The sequence below is a fragment of the Oncorhynchus mykiss genome, chromosome 3, assembly GCF_013265735.2.
Source record: "Oncorhynchus mykiss isolate Arlee chromosome 3, USDA_OmykA_1.1, whole genome shotgun sequence".
NCBI lineage: Eukaryota > Metazoa > Chordata > Actinopteri > Salmoniformes > Salmonidae > Oncorhynchus > Oncorhynchus mykiss.
The window spans coordinates 73,094,082-73,116,120 of record NC_048567.1 but is presented as its reverse complement, the minus strand read 5'-3'; the positions used below and the strand labels follow the sequence as shown (position 1 = coordinate 73,116,120).

At 41.9% G+C, this 22,039-nt stretch overlaps 1 protein-coding gene across 2 annotated transcripts in view; it reads right to left on the bottom strand.

Annotated features, from left to right (window-relative positions):
• Positions 1-22,039, bottom strand: part of nck2a (NCK adaptor protein 2a) — a 52,439-nt gene that overhangs the window by 5,063 nt on the left and 25,337 nt on the right. For both annotated transcript variants that reach the window (XM_036975113.1, XM_021597935.2), the window contains exon 2: positions 16,815-17,059. In XM_036975113.1, the coding sequence (XP_036831008.1) occupies positions 16,815-17,043 (229 nt within the window). In that variant the 5' untranslated portion in view covers positions 17,044-17,059. The remainder of the gene's footprint in view (positions 1-16,814; positions 17,060-22,039) is intronic.

The following is a 22,039-nucleotide window of genomic DNA, read 5'->3' as shown; positions in this document are numbered from 1 at the left end:
CTCCCTGCCTCCATCTCCTCTCCCTGCCTCCATCTCCTCTCCCTGCCTCCACACCTACCCATCTCCTCTCCCTGCCTCCACACCTACCCATCTCCTCTCCCTGCCTCCACACCTACCCATCTCCTCTCCCTGCCTCCATCTCCTGCACAACGAAGACAGCAAGCTCTCTCCCGTCTCCTCCATGTTGATTATTTACCTGTTGTAACCCATGTTGAGCGCTAGCTAGGGCCAACTAAAAGTTGTTCTGATGCTTTCAGTTGTCACACCTAGGGAGATGGGTGACTGACATACAGATGACTAATGGCTCCGGTGGTTGGATGCTGGGCAGACAGACCCCATCAGGGCAGCTCTTACTGTACAAACCAATTACATCTTAAATAAAAGTCACCAAACATACTTTAGTTCTTCTGTTAGTTATGCAGTAAGTAGAATTACATTCCACTGCAAACACACATTCCCAATGCTGTCATTTGTTTAGTCACAACACAGGGAAAAGTGACAACTGTGTGTGTCAGTGTTTGTGTTGCAGTGTAGAGCCAGGTCACAGCTCTGTAGATGACAGCTAACTCAGAAAGTTATTGGGTTCACACAGAGTGCCACTAAACTTTCCTCCTGCTTTGTTGTGCGAGAGAGAAAATGGGTGAGGAGAGGTAGGGGGAGGAGGCTCCCTTGGCAGCTGTTACTAACACACAGAAGACCAGACATCACAGGACAGAACTCACAGAAAAGAGGGGCGGAGTGAGAAAGAGAGCGAGAGAGAAAAAGCGAAAGAGAAACAGAAAAAGAGGGCAGAACAGAGGGCAAGATCGAGGGAAAAAAAGAGACAGAAGGGGATGACAAATGCAAACAAGATAGGAATATTGAACAGACCATAATGTTTAAAAGAAGAGTCAAGGTCCATGTACAACAAGCCACTGAGGAGTGGCTTCCGTCTGGCTACTCTACCATAAAGGACTGATTGGTGAAGTGCTGCAGAGATGGTTGTCCTTCTGTTCTCCAATGTCCAGAGGAAATCTGTGACCAAGGCCCTTCTAGCCTGATTGGTCAATTTGGCCGGGCGGCCAGCTGTAATTATTTTTATTTAACTAGGCAAGTCAGTTAAGAACAAATTCTTATTTACAATGACGGCCTATCCTGGACAAACCCGGACGACGCTGGGCCAATTATTTTTTTAATATATATATTTTTTTTTATTTCACCTTTATTTAACCAGGTAGGCCATTTGAGAACAAGTTCTCATTTACAACTGCGACCTGGCCAAGATAAAGCATAGCAGTGTGAACAGACAACACAGAGTTACACATGGAGTAAACAATTAACAAGTCAATAACACAGTAGAAAAAAAAGAGTCTATATACATTGTGTTCAAAAGGCATGAGGAGGTAGGCGAATAATTACAATTTTGCAGATTAACACTGGAGTGATAAATGATCAGATGGTCATGTACAGGTAGAGATATTGGTGTGCAAAAGAGCAGAAAAGTAAATAAATATAAACAGTATGGGGATGAGGTAGGTAAATTGGGTGGGCTATTTACCGATAGACTATGTACAGCTAGCAGCGATCGGTTAGCTGCTCAGATAGCAGATGTTTGAAGTTGATGAGGGAGATAAGTCTCCAACTTCAGCGATTTTTGCAATTCGTTCCAGTCACAGGCAGCAGAGAACTGGAACGAAAGGCGGCCAAATGAGGTGTTGTCTTTAGGGATGATCAGTGAGATACACCTGCTGGAGCACGTGCTACGGGTGGGTGTTGCCATCGTGACCAGTGAACTGAGATAAGGCGGAGCTTTACCTAGCATGGACTTGTAGATGACCTAGAGCCAGTGGGTCTGGCGACGAATATGTAGCGAGGGCCAGCCGACTAGAGCATACAGGTCGCAGTGGTGGGTGGTATAAGGTGATTTAGTAACAAAATGGATGGCACTGTGATAGACTGCATCCAGTTTGCTGAGTAGAGTATTGGAAGCTATTTTGTAGATGACATCGCCAAAGTCGAGGATCGGTAGGATAGTCAGTTTTACTAGGGTAAGTTTGGCGGCGTGAGTGAAGGAGGCTTTGTTGCGGAATAGAAAGCCGATTCTAGATTGGAGATGTTTGATATGAGTCTGGAATGAGAGTTTACAGTCTAGCCAGACACCTAGGTACTTATAGATGTTATGTGCCGCCCTATGGGACTCCCAGTCACGGCCGGATGTGATGCAGCTGGGATGCAGTGTCTTAGACCACTGCACAACTCTGGAGCCCACAAGAGAGTTTTGGTGGTTCCAAACTTCTTCAATTTAAGAATGATGGAGGCCACTGTGTTCTTGGGGACCTTCAATGCTGTAGAAATGTTTTTGGCACCCTTCCCCAGATCTGTACCCACGACACAATCCTGGACAATTCCTTCGACCTCATGGTTTGGTTTTTGCTCTGACATGCACTGTCAACTGTGGGACCTTATATAGACCGGTCCAACAGTTGACAGATCATGTCCAATCAATTTAATTTACTCCAGGTGGACTTCAATCAAGTTGTAGAAAGATCTCAAGGATGATCCATTTGAACAGGATGCACCAGACAGAGCTCGATTTCGAGTCTCCGTGCAAAGGGTCTGAATACTAAGTAATTAAGGTATTTCTGTATTTTATTTTTTGCTTTGTCATTATGGGTGTGTAGATTGCAGAGGATTTGTTTTTTGTTTGTTTATTTTAACCATTTTAGAAATAGGCTGTAACGTAATACAAATTTGAATACTTTCCAAGGGCACTGTATGCTAATCTGATTGGGTAACACTAGAATACGCAAAAATATCTTTCAAAGGAACACAACAGCATTTTCATTATTTATCTTACTGTACGCAATGTTATTTATGTTACTCTTCAATTTGAGAGTAAAGTGTTTTGGAAACCTCTGAGATACTATATAGAACACGTATATTTTATTAATTTTACCTTTATTTAACTAGGCAAGTCAGTTAAGAACAAATTCTTATTTTCAATGACGGCCTAGGAACAGTGTGTTAACTGCCTGTTCAGGGGCAGAACGACAGATTTGTACCTTGTCAGCTCGGGGGTTTGAACTTGCAACCTTCCAGTTACTAGTCCAACGCTCTAACCACTAGCCTACCCTGCCGCCCCATATACCAAAACGTCTTACGTGCATGTGACTCTGGAGGAGTATTTGAAAAAGTCCTTTATTGGCGCTCCAGGAAAATGTCCTCTTAAAAACTGCCTATAAACACAAATTATGTTTGTGATATGAAAATGCTAATGTTAACATGTGTTAAATACTTATTTAGGAAAAGTCAAGAATGGAGGGGGGGGCATGACATTAACAATTGCAGAGATATTTCTCTTTTAGATTCATATGCATTCAAAGTGTTTAAAAAAAAGTTTACACTCCTCAAAAGGCACTGAATGGGTGGAACAACTCATTAGTGTGTGTGTGTGTGTTGCCCCACTTGATGTGACACTACATGAAACCTCTCCTCCTGGGCCTACTTCAAGCCATCCCGTGGAGAGACTGAGCTGTCGACTGCCTCAGGGTAGAGAGCAGAGATATGCCGAGGGCAGCAGACACAATGTCCCCCGAGACCCACACAGCCCAGCTCAGCTGAAACACACACTCTCCATCTCCCTAATTTCCACTTCAAGGCTCTGGTCTGCTGGTTGGCAGCGGAACAGTCTATTCCCTCCTTCCACACTCCATCTTTCTCTCTCTCCCCCCCATCCTTATTCATTCATCACTGGAGCCTGACCCATGACAACCCTACCTCAGCATGTTTAATAACATCCCAGAGTGACGCAGAGGTTGGCATATCAACAGGGTGGGTAGGATGAGGGCTGTGGCGGTCACAATATTTAGTCAGCCGGTGATTGTCAAGCAAATAACTGTCAGTCTCACGATAATTGATCGTTAATCAACAAACACATTTAGTATCTCCTGACTTCCACTAATCACCTACAAGCCACTGATGCAGACCTTTGGAACATCTACATTTCAAAATGTCTAATAAATCCATTAAATATAGCCTACAACTTCGCAATAAATCCATTATTTATTTTAGACAGAATAGCATACTCTGAGTTGTCCTTATGTTAGGTTCTGATCTGGCTAGTTCATTTAGCAAACAAACAAGATTTGCTTAGAATGCCGTGGCATTATTTTATAGTGTGAATAATACAATGTAACAATGCTGAATAAAATAAAGGACATTTTCTCCAAACGATTTGAGGGAGTGTGACCATGCGGCTATTTTTTGTTGAGAGGTTAACAAAGAAATAGGTACTCCTATATGCTTAATTTAGAGTTATTAATGTAACTTTAGTTGTTCTGCAAATGTTGGGCTATGTTTTGTTTTTAATCCATTGTAAGGCGGCATGACGAGACAAATGATTTGAAAAGAAGTTGCTTGAAAGGCATGAGCTCCGTTTTGTTTTTTGCGGAGGCTGTACACACTTCATCAGTCTCTCATTCACAATTTGACAAGCACTTGATAATGCCTCGGATTTCACAGCGGCATCCCCTTTGTATGGCTGTAATGCACCCTAAGCACGAATGTTCCATTAGCGAAAAACACCATTATCAAGTGACCGCAAATGCGATTGTGCATATAATGCATTTATTATAAAAGGTGCATTTTTTATGGTGAAAATGATCTTCCCCAAACTTGAAACTCACGTGCTGCTTATGTATGCCAGCTAGGCTATATTTTCACCCATCAGACAATTCTTGATTTAAGCTTGTCTTCACATAAACTAAATAATGTGTGCAATTTGTTTTGATTTAGAATGGATCATTATCATGCACCCGTCTCAAAACAGGGGCAGAGATAAAAATACAGGTCATCTATGCACTTAAATAGCGAATGGAGGATGCTTTTCCTGTGGTTCATTTTCATACCAGCCTGGTAAGCTATACTCCTGTTGTAAAGATAAGTAATGTGCTTAATATTACTAAAGTTGAGAAATAAATATAGTAGGCCTAGCCTATAGAAAGCTGATGGGATCCTCCTCTTTTTAATAGAGGTCATCACTCTGTTTTCTCACGCAATTGCATAGCCTATGGAAATGTTGCGCAACATGAGCTCATGGACTCTCATGAAGTGTTTGATTAGATTTTTGATTACATTTGCATTGATGTCAGAGTGATTAGAGGTACAATAGAGTGCTGAGAACCAGGCAGTTAGCACGTTTGGTAGGCTACACTAATGACCTTCAGCAGCATCAGAGCTTGGAGAAGCCTAATTACCGTGACTACACGGTCACGTGGAATTTGACTGCCTTAAGACTCATGACTGCCGGTGTGGCGGTAATGCGGTAATACGGTCATCCTAACAGCCCTAGGTAAGAGACTTAAAATGTAATTCGTTACAGTTACTAATTACCTGTCAATTGTAATCAGTAGGGCTGACTCCAATTAGTCGACTGGTCAATTGTTTAGGCGATAGGCTGTTGGTCGACAGATTTGCGTAACAAATATTGAGTACCAGTCAGAAGTGTGGACACCTACTCATTTGAGGGTTTTCCTGTATTTTTACTATTTTCTACATTGTAGAATAATAGTGAAGACATCAAAACTATGAAATAACACATATGGAATCATGTAGTAACCAAAAAAAGTGTTAAAATCTAAATTTAGATTTAATATTTGAGATTCTTCTAAGTAGCCATCCTTTGCCTTGATGAGAGCTTTGCATACTCTTGGCATTCTCTCAACCAGCTTCATGAGGTAGGTAAATATATATTTTTTTATGGCACAGGAGACATGTCTGAGGCTATTACATCTCAGGATACTAATCCATTGCGGTGGCCATGGGGATGTGCTCTCTCCTGCCAATTTGTGAACAGTCAACTTCATTGTGTAAATTATTTGCATTTGATTGTTAGTGTCTGTCAATTCCCCATTACATATATCACCAGAAGTACATTTACCATTAATTCCTATAATTTGTAATCTATAATGTTTGTTAGAATACAGTCATTTCTGTTAATGCATTCAATATATAATTATTCCAGTCTAACGTTCTCGTTGTTGGAGTGGACACGCTGTTTGCAGAGCACACAACATATACTTGAGAGAAACCAGTTTTGATTTATTGAATTCCTTTTAGGGGTTTTTCCAATTTAGGTCTTTTGTTTGGAGCGCTTCTGTCAATGTTGAGTAAGGACACGCACCGGATTATACGTAGAAGTAGGCCTATAGGCTACCTGTCCTGCGTGCAAATGTAGGCATATAAATGTGCCCATTTGGAGATCAGATAGTGTTTCTGATTGGCTTAATGCAGCACTACTAATGAGCGATGGAGCATCTCAAAGTAACCTCAGACAGCAAGAAAACAAAGTCTGTTTTTTATATCCATTGAGAATGACAACAGTTCCTCAATGTATTGGAAACATCTTTCCAGCCCTCTCTCTTTCAATAACCACTTAGCATGAAAGAGAAAAAAATTAAATGCTCTGATCCAGTGGAAACATAGAACAGGCCTGCCTACCTGATGACCTTTTTTCCCTTGCGCAAATAGCCTACAGCTGTGTCTGTCCCAAGCTCACTGGCTCAGGAACCTCTTGAGGGCCCAGCATATTTTATACAATGTTTCAAGTTCATTGCAGATAGGCCATGCGTAGCCAATATGATATTTATTTTTATCAGGGTATTTTCTACCTGTAGGCTGCAATGTATTAATTATGTTGGCTTTATGTAGGTTATTTTTACATAGTTGGCAATGGAAATAGAAGTGAAATTACTTTTTAGGTTTGTATCCTTATCGTTTAGATATAATTTTGATGAACCACATGACAATGATTGAGATAGGAAAACAAAGTAAATTAAACTCTTCCACAGAAACATGCTTATGAAAACCATAAATGCCACGCAGATTGGTAGAAATGTTAAGATAAACCAGCATTCCACGTGAGAAAGGTTGCTGACTCCTCATGCAGCCTATAACCGGCAACTTCAGGAGAGTGAAGGCAGAATCTGGCAAAAGCCAGTAGGAGCAGATTTGTTTTGGCTGCTGTGAAGGCACACTGTGGTATATCACCCAATAGATATTGGAGTTCAACAAATTGGTTTTCAAATTATTCTTTGTGGGTCTCTCGCTCTCTCCCTCTCACTGTTCAACTATTGTCTTTCCAAGTTAACTACTAACCATACTTTATGCACGGAAGTGCTTGCTAGTTGTAGCTTTTCTTTCAGTACTAAATTCATTCTCTGATCCTTTGAGTGGACAACATGTCAGTTCATGTTGCAAGAGCTCTGATAGGTTGGAGAACGTCCTCCGGAAGTTGTAAGTAATTACTGTGGAAGGGGGTGAGAACCATGAGCCTTTTAGGTTTTGTATTGAAGTCAATGTACCCAGAGAAGGACGGAAGCTAGCGGTGTTCCGACCACACCATGGTGCTACCCTACAGAGTGCTGCTGAGGCTACTGTAGACCATTGCAGGAAAAAAAAATTGGTGACGTGAATATATTTAGTATAGTTATCTAAAAATGATAACTTTGTTTCACAATTTATATGAAATTCACTGAGGATGGCCCTCTTCCTCCTGAGGAGCCTCCACTGCCATACAGTATCGCCTGTCGGCTAAACCACTGCTGTCGTCTTTACTGCCAAGCGTTTATTCAAGTTGTATGTATGGTCTTTGGATGCCGACAGCAGTCACAGCATTGGAAGACATAGCTTGAACTGTAGCTTAAAATAAATAAATATATTAATTCCTGTGATCTATTATTGATCAAACACATTGCTGTGTCATCATGTAGTGGTCTCGGACTTGTGGTCAGACTCGCTCAGGCAGAACAAACGTAGAAACTTGCAATGCTGATTGATTTGAATGTCATTGAGAAAAGAGAAAAGGTGTCAGTTTGTTGTAAACATCCTTTATGAATATTAAAGTGAGCCTAGAAGTCATCTGTTTTTTCAGGATGATTTCTAATCTGGTAATGTAACAGATGAGTTGGTTTTTGTAACGGATGAATCCCCAACCCTGCCAATGCACAGGGCAATCGGAAGGAGTCATGATGAGTTAGTACAATGACACAGGGGAGTTAGTAGTTTTTATACTAAATACACAAGTGTGTTGAGAGGCACTGGATGTGTTCCCTTTCATAATCATTGTAGTTTCCATATTGTTAAGGGGTTTAAATTGAAAAAGTTCTTTATTAAATAAATAAATAAATAAATAAATAAATAAATATATATATACAGAGTTTGTATTTGGCAAAAGTCTATGTAAACTTCCGACTTCAACTGTGTATATACAGTGCCTTGCGAAAGTATTCGGCCCCCTTGAACTTTGCGACCTTTTGCCACATTTCAGGCTTCAAACATAAAGATATAAAACTGTATTTTTTTGTGAAGAATCAACAACAAGTGGGACACAATCATGAAGTGGAACGACATTTATTGGATATTTCAAACTTTTTTAACAAATCAAAAACTGAAAAATTGGGCTTGCAAAATTATTCAGCCCCCTTAACCTGGAGCTCTAGGGGCGCTATTTCATTTTTGGATAAAAAACGTTCCCGTTTTAAGCGCGATATTTTGTCACGAAAAGATGCTCGACTATGCATATTCTTGACAGTTTTGGAAAGAAAACACTCTGAAGTTTCAGAATCTGCAAAGATTTTGTCTGTAAGTGCCCCAGAACTCATTCTACAGGCGAAACCAAAATGATGCATCACCCAGGAATTAGCAGAATTTCTGAAGCTCTGTTTTCCATTCTCTCCTTATATGGCTGTGATTGCGCAACGAATGAGCCTACACTTTCTGTCGTTCGCCCAAGGTCTTAGCAGCATTGTGACGTATTTGTAGGCATATCATTGGAAGATTGACCATAAGAGACTACATTTTCCAAGTGTCCGCCTGGTGTCCTGCGTCGAATTCGGTGCGCAATTGCCAGCTGCTTCTACTTTACCATTTGATTCAGGGGAGAAAGCATGTGTCCAAGAACGATGTATCAATGAAGAGATATGTGAAAAACACCTTGATGATTGATTCTAAACAACGTTTGCCATGTTTTCAGTCGATATTATGGAGTTAATTTGGAAAAAAGTTTGCGTTTTGAGGACTGAATTTATGGATTTTTTTTGGTAGCCAAATGTGATGTATAAAACGGAGCTATTTCTAATACACAAGGAATCTTTTTGGAAAAAAACTGAGCATCTGCTATCTAACTGAGAGTATCCTCATTGAAAACATCAGAAGTTCTTCAAAGGTAAATGATTTTATTTGAAGGCTTTTATGTTTTTGTTAATGTTGCGTGCTGGATGCTAACGCTAATGCTAACGCTAAATGCTAACGCGAAATGCTAACGCTAGCTAGCTACTTTTACACAAATGATTGTTTTCCTATGGTTGAGAAGCATATTTTGAAAATCTGAGATGACAGTGTTGTTTACAAAAGGCTAAGCTTGAGAGATGGCATATTTATTTCATTTCATTTGCGATTTTCATAAATAGTTAACGTTGTGTTATGCTAATGAGCTTGCTGATAGATTTACACAATCCTGGATACAGGGGTTTTTTCATAGCTAAACGTGACGCAGAAAACGGAGCGATTTGTCCTAAACAAATAATCTTTCAGGAAAAACTGAACATTTGCTATCTGAGAGTCTCCTCATTGAAAACATCTGAAGTTCTTCTGAAGGTAAATGATTTTATTTGAATGCTTTTCTGTTTTTTTGTGTAAATGTTGCTAGCTGAATGCTAATGCTAAATGCTACGTTAGCCATCAATACTGTTACACAAATGCTTGTTTTGCAATGGTTGAGAAGCATATTTTGAAAATCTGAGATGACAGTGTTGTTAACAAAAGGCTAAGCTTGAGAGCTAGCATATTTATTTCATTTCATTTGCGATTTTCATGAATAGTTAACGTTGCGTTATGGTAATGAGCTTGAGTCTGTATTCACGATCCCGGATCTGGGATGGGGAGATCAGAAAGGTTAAGTTAATACTTTGTAGCGCCACCTTTTGCTGCGATTACAGCTGCAAGTCGCTTGGGGTATGTCTCTATCAGTTTTGCACATCGAGAGACTGAAATTTTTTCCATTCGTCCTTGCAAAACAGCTCGAGCTCAGTGAGGTTGGATGGAGAGCATTTGTGAACAGCAGTTTTCAGTTCTTTCCACAGATTCTCGATTGGATTCAGGTCTGGACTTTGACTTGGACATTCTAACACCTGGATATGTTTATTTTTGTACCATTCCATTGTAGATTTTGCTTTATGTTTTGGATCATTGTCTTGTTGGAAGACAAATCTCCGTCTCAGTCTCAGGTCTTTTGCAGACTCCATCAGGTTTTCTTCCAGAATGGTCCTGTATTTGGCTCCATCCATCTTCCCATCAATTTTAACCATCTTCCCTGTCCTTGCTGAAGAAAAGCAGGCCCAAACCATGATGCTGCCACCACCATGTTTGACAGTGGGGATGGTGTGTTCAGCTGTGTTGCTTTTACGCCAAACATAACGTTTTGCATTGTTGCCAAAAAGTTCAATTTTGGTTTCATCTGACCAGAGCACCTTCTTCCACATGTTTGGTGTGTCTCCCAGGTGGCTTGTGGCAAACTTTAAACAACACTTTTATGGATATCTTTAAGAAATGGCTTTCTTCTTGCCACTCTTCCATAAAGGCCAGATTTGTGCAATACACGACTGATTGTTGTCCTATGGACAGAGTCTCCCACCTCAGCTGTATATCTCTGCAGTTCATCCAGAGTGATCATGGGCCTCTTGGCTGCATCTCTGATCAGTCTTCTCCTTGTATGAGCTGAAAGTTTAGAGGGACGGCCAGGTCTTGGTAGATTTGCAGTGGTCTGATACTCCTTCCATTTCAATATTATCGCTTGCACAGTGCTCCTTGGGATGTTTAAAGCTTAGGAAATCTTTTTGTATCCAAATCCGGCTTTAAAATTCTTCACAACAGTATCTCGGACCTGCCTGGTGTGTTCCTTGTTCTTCATGATCCTCTCTGCGCTTTTGACGGACCTCTGAGACTATCACAGTGCAGGTGCATTTATACGGAGACTTGATTACACACAGGTGGATTGTATTTATCATCATTAGTCATTTAGGTCAACATTGGATCATTCAGAGATCCTCACTGAACTTCTGGAGAGAGTTTGCTGCACTGAAGTAAAGGGGCTGAATAATTTTGCACGCCCAATTTTTCAGTTTTTGATTTGTTAAAAAAGTTTGAAATGTATGTATGTATGTATGTATGTATGTATGTATGTATGTATGTATGTATGTATGTATCCACACACGCACACAGTTGAAGTCGGAAGTTTACATACACCTTTGCCAAATACAAACTGTCACGATTCCTGACATTTAATCCTGATAAAAATTCCTTGTTTTATGTCAGTTAGGATCACCACTTTATTTTAAGAATGTGAAATGTCAGAATAATAGTAGAGAGAATGATTTATTTCAGCTTTTATTTCTTTCATCACATTCCCAGTGGGTCAGAAGTTAACATTCACTCAATTAGTATTTGATAGCATTGCCTTTAAATTGTTTAACTTAGGTCAAAAGTTTCAGGTAGCCTTCCACAAGATTCCCACAATAAGTTGGGTGAATTTTGGCCCATTCTACCTGACAGAGCTGGTGCAACCGAGTCAGGTTTGTAGGCCTCCTTGCTCCCACACACTTTTTCAGTTCTGCCCACAAATGTTCTATAGGATTGAGGTCAGGTCTTTGTGATGGCGACTCCAATACCTTGTTTTTGTTGTCCTTAAGCCATTTTGCCACAACTTTGGAAGTATGCTTGGGGTCATTGTCCATTTGGAAGACCCATTTCCGACCAAGCTTTAACTTCCTGACTGATGTCTTGAGATGTTGCTTCAATATATCCACATAACTTTCCTTCCACATGTGGCCATCTATTTTGTGAAGTGCACCAGTCCCTCCTGCAGCAAAGCACCCCCACAACATGATGATGCACCCACGTGCTTCACGGTTGGAATGGTGTTCTTCGGCTTGCAAGCCTCCCCCATGTTCCTCCAAACATAACGATGGTCATTATGGCCAAACAGTTCTATTTTGGTTTCATCAGACCAGAAGACATTTCTCCAAAAAGTACAATCTTTGTCCCCATGTGCAGTTGCAAATCGTAGTCTGGCTTTTTTTAATGGTGGTTTTGGACCAGTGACTTCTTCCTTGCTCAGATGGCCTTTTAGGTTATGTCGATATAGGACTCGTTTTACTGTGGATAAAGATACTTTTGTACCCGTTTCCTCCAGCATCTTCACAAGGTCCTTTGCTGTTGTTCTGGTATTGATTTGCGCTTTTCGCACCAAAGTACATTCATCTCTAGGAGACAGAGCGCGTCTTCTTCCTGAGTGGTATGACGGCTGTGGTCCCATGGTGTTTATACTTGCATCCTATTGTTTTTACAGATGAATGTGGTACCTTCAGGTTTTTGGAAATTGCTCCCAAGGATGAACCAGACTTGTGGAGGTCTAGGCTGATTTTTTATATATTTTTTATTTTACCCCGTTTTCTCCCCAATTTCATGGCATCCAATTGTTTAGTAGCTACTATCTTGTCTCATCGCTACAACTCCCGTACGGGCTCGGGAGAGACGAAGGTTGAAAGTTATGCGTCCTCCGTTACACAACCCAACCAAGCCGCACTGCTTCTTAACACAGCGCGCATCCAACCCGGAAGCCAGCCACTCCAATTTGTCGGAGGAAACACCGTGCACCCGGCAACCTTGGTTAGCGCACACTGCGCCCGGCCCGCTACAGGAGTCGCTGTTGCGCGATGAGACAAGGATACCCCTACCGGCCAACCCCTCCCTAACCCGGACGACGCCAGAGTCTCTGGTGGCACAGCTGGCGCTGCAGTACAGCGGGCTGATTTATTTGTATTTTCCCATGATGTAAAGCAAAGAGGCACTGAGTTTGAAGGTAGGCCTTGAAATACATCCACAGGTACACCTCCAATTGACTCAAGTGATATCAATTAGCCTATCAGAAGCATTTAGAGCTGGAATTTTCCAAGCTGTTTTAATAAGGCACAGTCAACTTAGTGTATGTAAACTTCTGACCCACTGGAATTGTGATACAGTGAATTTTAATTGAAATAGTCTGTCTGTAAACAATTGTTGGAAAAATGACTTGTGTCATGCACAAAGTAGATGTCCTAACCGAGTTACCAAAACTGTAGTTTGTTAACAAGACATTTGTGGAGTGGTTGAAAAACAAGTTAATGGCTCCAACCTAAGTGTATGTAAACTTCCGACTTCAACTGTGTGTGTGTGTGTGTGAGATATATATATATATATACATATATATACACACACACACACACTATATTATTATTCTCCATTGAAAGGTTGTGGCCTGTCAAATATTTAAAACATTGCTACAGTAAAAGCATAGTGCTATTAACACACAGTGCTACTATATGTGCTCAGTCCATAACCATCCAGCGAGTTCTGTTTTCACAAACATTATGGGCAGACAGGCACGACGACAGTGTGTACTGTACACCCTATATCTGTCAGAGAGATGAGAAAAATGGGTCAAAAGTAAAAAAGAAAAGACAAGAATAAACGAGTGAGGGAGCCATTTTGGCTCAGTGTGGAGACATTTGCCCTTTATTGGCCTGCAGTAGCTGTCAATGGATGAGTGAGCGTTGCCATTTTGGCTCAGTGGGAAGATGGTTGCCCCCTGCACAGCCATTTTGTATCAATACTACTGGGCTTCTCCCTTCAGGAAGAACAACCCAGGACACAGCGAAACATGCAGTCCTGACTGGAAAAAGAGGTACCATAACTTCAAGTGCTTACTTTACTAGGCGGGCCGGCATGCATGTGCGCACACACAAAATAAGACACATTAGAAGTTACTGCCAAACCCTCACCATCCAAACATTGATTTATGATGAAATACAACATTTTGAAATGCTAGGGGTTGAAGTAGAACCTGGTCATAATGTAAAATTCAATAACAGACGCGGATAGCTAGTCGTTTATCGGTTTCACCACAGGCTGCAACACCATCAGGCTAGCGCGTCATGCCCACCCACCAACCATCAGGGCAAGTGCCTTGCTTTGTTAGAGACCTCACTCTGAAGCTGGTTTACTGGCCTGCAGACAGGACTTCAATGACTCAGCCACATCTCTTTAACGGGCATATAGAGACATCCCTTTAATTATGGATTCACTCACATTGGTGTCAGAATAACAGTGTGTAGGGGATAGCAGAGAAGGTGAGAATGTTTGTTGATGAGTGTTGGTTCAGCGCCTCTAGAATTAGTTTTCTTATTGCTAGAAATATTTTGAGATTCATGGCAAGAGAAAGAAGCTAGATCTGTGCACTTCGTGAGCACTCCCCACGCACACACAGTCCTGACTCAGTGCTGGCGAGTGACAGTGACAGGCTGTGCAGTGTTGGCCCACAGTCTGATGGAGCCGTCCCTCGGGGCAGAGGGGAATGTGTGTCTGAAACAGACTACCCATCCCCTCGCATAGCCTCCTCCCCCCCCTCTCTCTCTCTGTATGTCTGTGTGCGCCTCTCTCGATCTAAACTTCTCTCTCGCTCTCCCACAAGCAGAGAAGACGTACACTATATATGCACAAAAGTATGTAAACACCCCTTCAAAATGAGTGGATTAGTCTATTTCAAGTATGAAATCAAGTATGAAATCGAGCACACAGTCATGCAATCTCCATAGACAAACATTGGCAGTAGAATGGCCTTACTGAAGAGCTCAGTGACTTTCAATGTAGCACCGTCATAGGATGCCAACTTTCCAACAAGTCAGTTCGTCAAATTTCTGCCGAAATGGCAGAGCAGCTGCACACAAGCCTAAGATCACCATGCGCAATGCTAAGCATCGGCTGGAGTGGTGTAACGATCACCGCCATTGGTCTCTGGAACAGTGGAAACGCATTCTCTGGAGTGATGATTTGGTTGATGTCTGGAGAACACCTCCTTCCCCAATGCATAGTGCCAACTGTAAAGGGCTAGGCCCCTTAGTTTCAGTGAAGGGAAATCTTAATGCTACAGCGCCATTCTGGACGATTCTGTGCTTCCAACTTTGTGGCAAAGGTTTGGAGAAAGCCCTTTCCGGTTTCAGCATGACAATTCCGCAGAGCACAAAGCAAGGTCCATACATAAATGGTTTGTTGAGATCGGTGTGGAAGAACTTGAACGGCCTGCACAGAGACAAACGTCTCTTCAGTCTCCACCAGCCCAGAGACAGGATCACGTTTGATCATCCATGGATGTTCAGTAAACATCTTGGATAAGATTTAATCTACCATAATCCTGTAGTGTGCGGAGCAGTTTTCCTGACGTTACACGCATTATCCTGAACCCTTAACTCTAAACTAGGAATCTTTCCAACCGGAAACCTGTGAAGAGGAATGCTGACAAACCTGGGACAGGTGCACGACCTTTACACTCACAGGTCACACGTGAATGAGTGCTTGTATTATTAATGTGAGGATATACAGACACCAAGCTGTGTCAACTCAGAGAGATGGCCAACTGAACACTGAGAACATATAGACACCAAGCTGTGGCAACTCAGAGAGATGGCCAACTGAACACGGTTCCTGAGATGCTGGTGGATAGCTGCTCTGTAAAGTAAGAGGCTCACATCCAGCCCCAGTACCAGAGTGGGACACACACATACAATTCAGGAGAAGGGTTAATAATGACCTCATCAATTTCTAGCGGTTGTGTAGAGGGGATTGACAAAATAGAGGAGGAAGTTAAGGGATGGATAGCCCTCTTTTTTAACGCTGATATACTACCACGCCTGCCGCCGCCAACATACCGATAACCCTGCCGCCGTACCGATAACCCTGCCGCCGTACCGATAACCCTGCCGCCGCACCGATAACCCTGCCGCCGCCAACGCACCGATAACCCTGCCGCCGCCGCCGCACCGATAACCCTGCCGCCGCCGCCGCACCGATAACCCTGCCGCCGCACCGATAACCCTGCCGCCGCACCGATAACCCTGCCGCCGCACCGATAACCCTGCCGCCGCCAACATACCGATAACCCTGCCGCCGCCAACATACCGATAACCCTGATGCCGTACTGAAACACACTGAAACTACCACCACCTACCAACACACTGAAACTACCACCACCTACCAACACACTGAAACTACCACCACCTACCAACACACTGAAACTACCACCACACTGAAACTACCACCACACTGAAACTACCACCACCTACCAACACACTGAAACTACCACCACCTACCAACACACTGAAACTACCACCACCTACCAACACACTGAAACTACCACCCCCTACCAACACACTGAAACTACCACCACCTACCAACACACTGAAACTACCACCACCTACCAACACACTGAAACTACCACCACCAACACACTGAAACCACCACCACCAACACACTGAAACCACCACCACCAACACACTGAAACCACCACCACCAACACACTGAAACCACCACCACCAACACACTGAAACCACCACCACCAACACACTGAAACCACCACCACCAACACACTGAAACCACCACCAACACACTGAAACTACCACCAACACACTGAAACTACCACCACCAACACACTGAAACTACCACCACCAACACACTGAAACTACCACCACCAACACACTGACAAACTACCACCACCAACACACTGACAAACTACCACCAACAACACACTGACAAACTACCACCAACAACACACTGACAAACTACCACCAACAACACACTGACAAACTACCACCAACAACACACTGACAAACTACCACCAACAACACACTGACAAACTACCACCACTGTCACCAACAACATACTGATAAACCCAGCCCCAACCCTCTTACCCAGTGTGTCTTTGAGGTTCTTGACCAGAGAGGCCTTCTTCACCAGGCTGTTCTTGCGCTCTACGTAGTTGGAGGGGACGTAGCCGGTCTGGTTTGAGGCGTTCCTCACCCTCCACCAAGTCTTGCTGTCGTCCAGCAGGGTAAGCCGATCATTCTTCCGGATGTCAAGTTCCTGGTCCTGCTGGGCCGTGTAGTCCCACTTGGCTACAACTGTCACCTCCTCCGTCATCTTTCATGGAGTCCCCCTGGAAAGAGAGAGAAGAGTGGAAGTTACACATCAACCCCAAATTAGACCTAAGACCGAGAGACTGATTGTCTGCAGGGAGTATGCATGCTCCAGTTCACCATGCTGGACAGGAATCAGGTGAACAGTCACACTACAGCTGAATGTACATGGAAGGGTGTGCATGTATCCGTACATTCAGACATGTATTGTATGCGCGCCTGACTGCCTGCGTGTTGGGGAGTGTTTCTGTGTGTGTGACTGCCTGCGTGTTGGGGAGTGTTTCTGTGTGTGTGACTGCCTGCCTGTGTGTTGGGGAGTGTTTCTGTGTGGCTGACTGCCTGCGTGTTGGGGAGTGTTTCTGTGTGTGACTGAGGTGAACACCATATTAAATGTCTATATTTATGAGATGAAATGTCTATATTTATGAGGTGAACACCATATTAACCTGTTAGATCTCTAGGGGCGCTATTTCATTTTTGGATAAAAAACGTTCCCGTTTTAAGCGCAATATTTTGTCACGAAAAGATGCTCGACTATGCATATTCTTGACAGTTTTGAAAAGAAAACACTCTGAAGTTTCAGAATCTGCAAAGATTTTGTCTGTAAGTGCCCCAGAACTCATTCTACAGGCGAAACCAAGATGATGCATCAACCAGGAATTAGCAGAATTTCTGAAGAACTGTTTTCCATTGTCTCCTTATATGGCTGTGATTGCGCAAGGAATGAGCCTACACTTTCTGTCGTTCGCCCAAGGTCTTAGCAGCATTGTGACGTATTTGTAGGCATATCATTGGAAGATTGACCATAAGAGACTACATTTTCCAAGTGTCCGCCTGGTGTCCTGCGTGGAATTCGGTGCGCAATTGCCAGCTGCTCGTACTTTTCCATTTGATATAGGGGAGAAACCATGTGTACAAGAACGATGTATCAATGAAGAGATATGTGAAAAACACCTTGATGATTGATTCTAAACAACGTTTGCCATGTTTTCAGTCGATATTATGGAGCTAATTTGGAAAAAAGTTCGCGTTTTGAGGACTGAATTTTCAGATTTTTTTTGGTAGCCAAATGTGATGTATAAAACGGAGCTATTTCTAATACACAAAGAATCTTTTTGGAAAAACTGAGCATCTGCTATCTAACTGAGAGTATCCTCATTGAAAACATCAGAAGTTCTTCAAAGGTAAATTATTTTATTTGAAGGCTTTTATGTTTTTGTTGAAATGTTGCGTGCTGGATGCTAATGCTAACGCTAAATGCTAACGCTAGCTAGCTACTTTTACACAAATGATTGTTTTCCTATGGTTGAGAAGCATATTTTGAAAATCTGAGATGACAGTGTTGTTTACAAAAGGCTAAGCTTGAGAGATGGCATATTTATTTCATTTCATTTGCGCTTTTCATGAATAGTTAACGTTGTGTTATGCTAATGAGCTTGCTGATAGATTTACACAATCCTGGATACAGGGGTTTTTTCATAGCTAAACGTGACGCAGAAAACGGAGCGATTTGTCCTAAACAAATAATCTTTCAGGAAAAACTGAACATTTGCTATCTGAGAGTCTCCTCATTGAAAACATCAGAAGTTCTTCAAAGGTAAATGATTTTATTTGAATGCTTTTCTGTTTTTTGTGTAAATGTTGCCAGCTGAATGCTAATGCTAAATGCTACGTTAGCCATCAATACTGTTACACAAATGCTTGTTTTGCAATGGTTGAGAAGCATATTTTGAAAATCTGAGATGACAGTGTTGTTAACAAAAGGCTAAGCTTGAGAGCTAGCATATTTATTTCATTTAATTTGCGATTTGCATGAATAGTTAACGTTGCGTTATGGTAATGAGCTTGAGTCTGTATTCACGATCCCGGATCCGGGATGGGGAGATCAGAAAGGTTAAATGTCTATATTTATGAACACAACACTATATTAAATGTCTATATTTATGAGGTGAAATGTCTATATTTATGAGGTGAACATCATTACATGTCTATATTTATGAACACCATACTAAATGTCTATATTTATGAGGTGAACACTATATTAAATGTCTATATTTATGAGGTGAACACCATATTAAATGTCTATATTTATGAGGTGAAATGTCTATATTTATGAACACCATACTAAATGTCTATATTTATGAGGTGAACACCATATTAAATGTCTATATTTATGAGGTGAAATGTCTATATTTATGAGGTGAACATCATATTAAATGTCTATATTTATGAGGTGAACACCATATTAAATGTCTATATTTATGAGGTGAAATGTCTATATTTATGAGGTGAACATCATATTAAATGTCTATATTTATGAGGTGAAATGTCTATATTTATGAGGTGAACATCATATTAAATGTCTATATTTATGAGGTGAAATGTCTATATTTATGAGGTGAACATCATATTAAATGTCTATATTTATGAGGTGAACATCATATTAAATGTCTATATTTATGAAGGTGAACACCATATAAAATGTCTATATTTATGAGGTGAACATCATATTAAATGTCTATATTTATGAGGTGAACATCATATTAAATGTCTATATTTATGAGGTGAACATCATATTAAATGTCTATATTTATGAGGTGAACACCATACTAAATGTCTATATTTATGAGGTGAACATCATATTAAATGTCTATATTTATGGAGGTGAACACCATACTAAATGTCTATATTTATGAGGTGAACATCATATTAAATGTCTATATTTATGAGGTGAACACCATACTAAATGTCTATATTTATGAGGTGAACATCATATTAAATGTCTATATTTATGGAGGTGAACACCATATTAAATGTCTATATTTATGGAGGTGAACACCATACTAAATGTCTATATTTATGAGGTGAACATCATATTAAATGTCTATATTTATGGAGGTGAACACCATTAAAATGTCTATATTTATGAGGTGAAATGTCTATATTTATGAGGTGAACACCATACTAAATGTCTATATTTATGGAGGTGAACACCATTAAAATGTCTATATTTATGAGGTGAAATGTCTATATTTATGGAGGTGAACACCATATTAAATGTCTATATTTATGAGAGCCGGTCAGGTGTGCTCAGTCCATCAGTGTTCTGTTCCATCAAGTCTTCCCATAACAGCCTAATGAAATTCTCTGGGTCCCACACGCCAGTGGAATGAAACAAATCCTAATTTAGCATCTATGTTTAGAACGCTCCGCCAGAGTTCAACCACTGCTGCTGGGAAACAACTGTCAAATAAAACAACGGAAGCGCCGCCTTGTAAACACGAAACGGAGATGATCGCATAGAAGAACAAGAGGGAGAGAAGTAATTCACACAATAACACTAATGTTCTACAATAGTCAACCTCGTCTCCAAATGTTATCATTTTTTAAAAGTGAAATACTAAAAACAGTCTACTTTTGATGCATTAGATCTTGTGTTGAGACAGCCCAGGTCTACCTCTTTCAATCCAAACCTGGAGGAGCAATAAACAAGTGCCCGAATCAATCACAGCCTCCCTTCTGTTGAAGTCCTGACCTGCAGGTAAATAGTATAGTAACACTATTCTACTGTGAGGAGGTAGTCGTTGTTTAAAAATGCACGTTGCATAGTAATGGCCTGATTACATATTCATGGTGAAAGGGTGCGAGAGCGACAGAGAGCGAGACAGACCGAGACAAACTGCTAAACCCTTGCTGTGTGAAACTTAGCTAACGGCCGGCCGGCCGGCCGGCCGGCCGGCCGGCCGGCGGTTAAACATAGGACTGGGCTGGCTGGGCTGGGCTGGCAGGCAGTCAAGTCAGTCAGTCAAAACACTGGAGTGTTCTAGAGACAGACCCACAGGGGGAAAGACACTTGGGATCACACATTCCCTTTCTCATATCGTCTTCAAGACTATTCTTTAATGAGGGCAATTCACTGATGAAGCTCTGCCACACAGGACCGTATAACTCAAGAGAAGCTCTGCCACACAGGACCGTACAACTCAAGAGAAGCGGAGCCACACGATTACGCCACATAAAAGATCCCATTACAGCTGGAAAGATTTAGATCTTCGGATATATCCCACTGTATTTCATAAATGGTGTTTAAACTATCCACGACAGGCTCATTTCTTAATGCACCGTCAAGTATCTGGATGTTTTAGCACAGTGCCACTCATGTCTAGTACATCAGACACTTTACTGTCCCATTAGTCTCTTCTCACAGTCACTGGAGAGACAAGACAGACTACTGCCACACCAGCATCTGTGTAGCATCAGAACCATTGTAATATAGTGAATGTGCCCCTGCTTGCATGCACTAAAGCTACCTAACAGGATTCCCCAACAGGCCCGGACAGGGTTAGACTTGAAAGAAAGGAGGTAGAGCAGGTAGGAGGAGGTAGAGCGGGTAGGAGAGGAGCAGGCCAAATCTTGCCTGTGAGCCTGTCCTTGCCTTGGGAACAATGCAGAAGGTTGAGTGAGGAGGGGTGAGGTGTTACCAATGTGGCTTACAGAACAGCTGTATACACAGTTACACACACGTTTAACCTCGACCACAAGCGATCATTGGGCAGTAGTGTCTGCTATCAAAATGATAGATGACGCTCGTTCTCCCTCAGAGTGTGATGGCCCCGCTACCTCTGTATCCATGGTGATTATTCAGTCTCCCCCGACGACCGTGCTCATTAGGGAGAGTGATGGGGATGCTACTTCTAATAAGATCAATCCTCCACTCTGGGCATTCACACACACAGGCCGACAGTCTCACTAAACACACAGGCCGACAGTCTCAATAAACACACGCGCCAACAGTCTCACTAAACACACACGCCGACAGTCTCACATTTTGACTAAAACGGTATAGATCCCCTCCATCACTACTCTCACTATACACACACTACTGTGCCTCACACACTATCAGCTTACCTCAGTTCTATGTGTTACAGTGCCGACGCACCTCAGTTCTATGTGTTACAGTGCCGACGCACCTCAGTTCTATGTGTTACAGTGCCGACGCA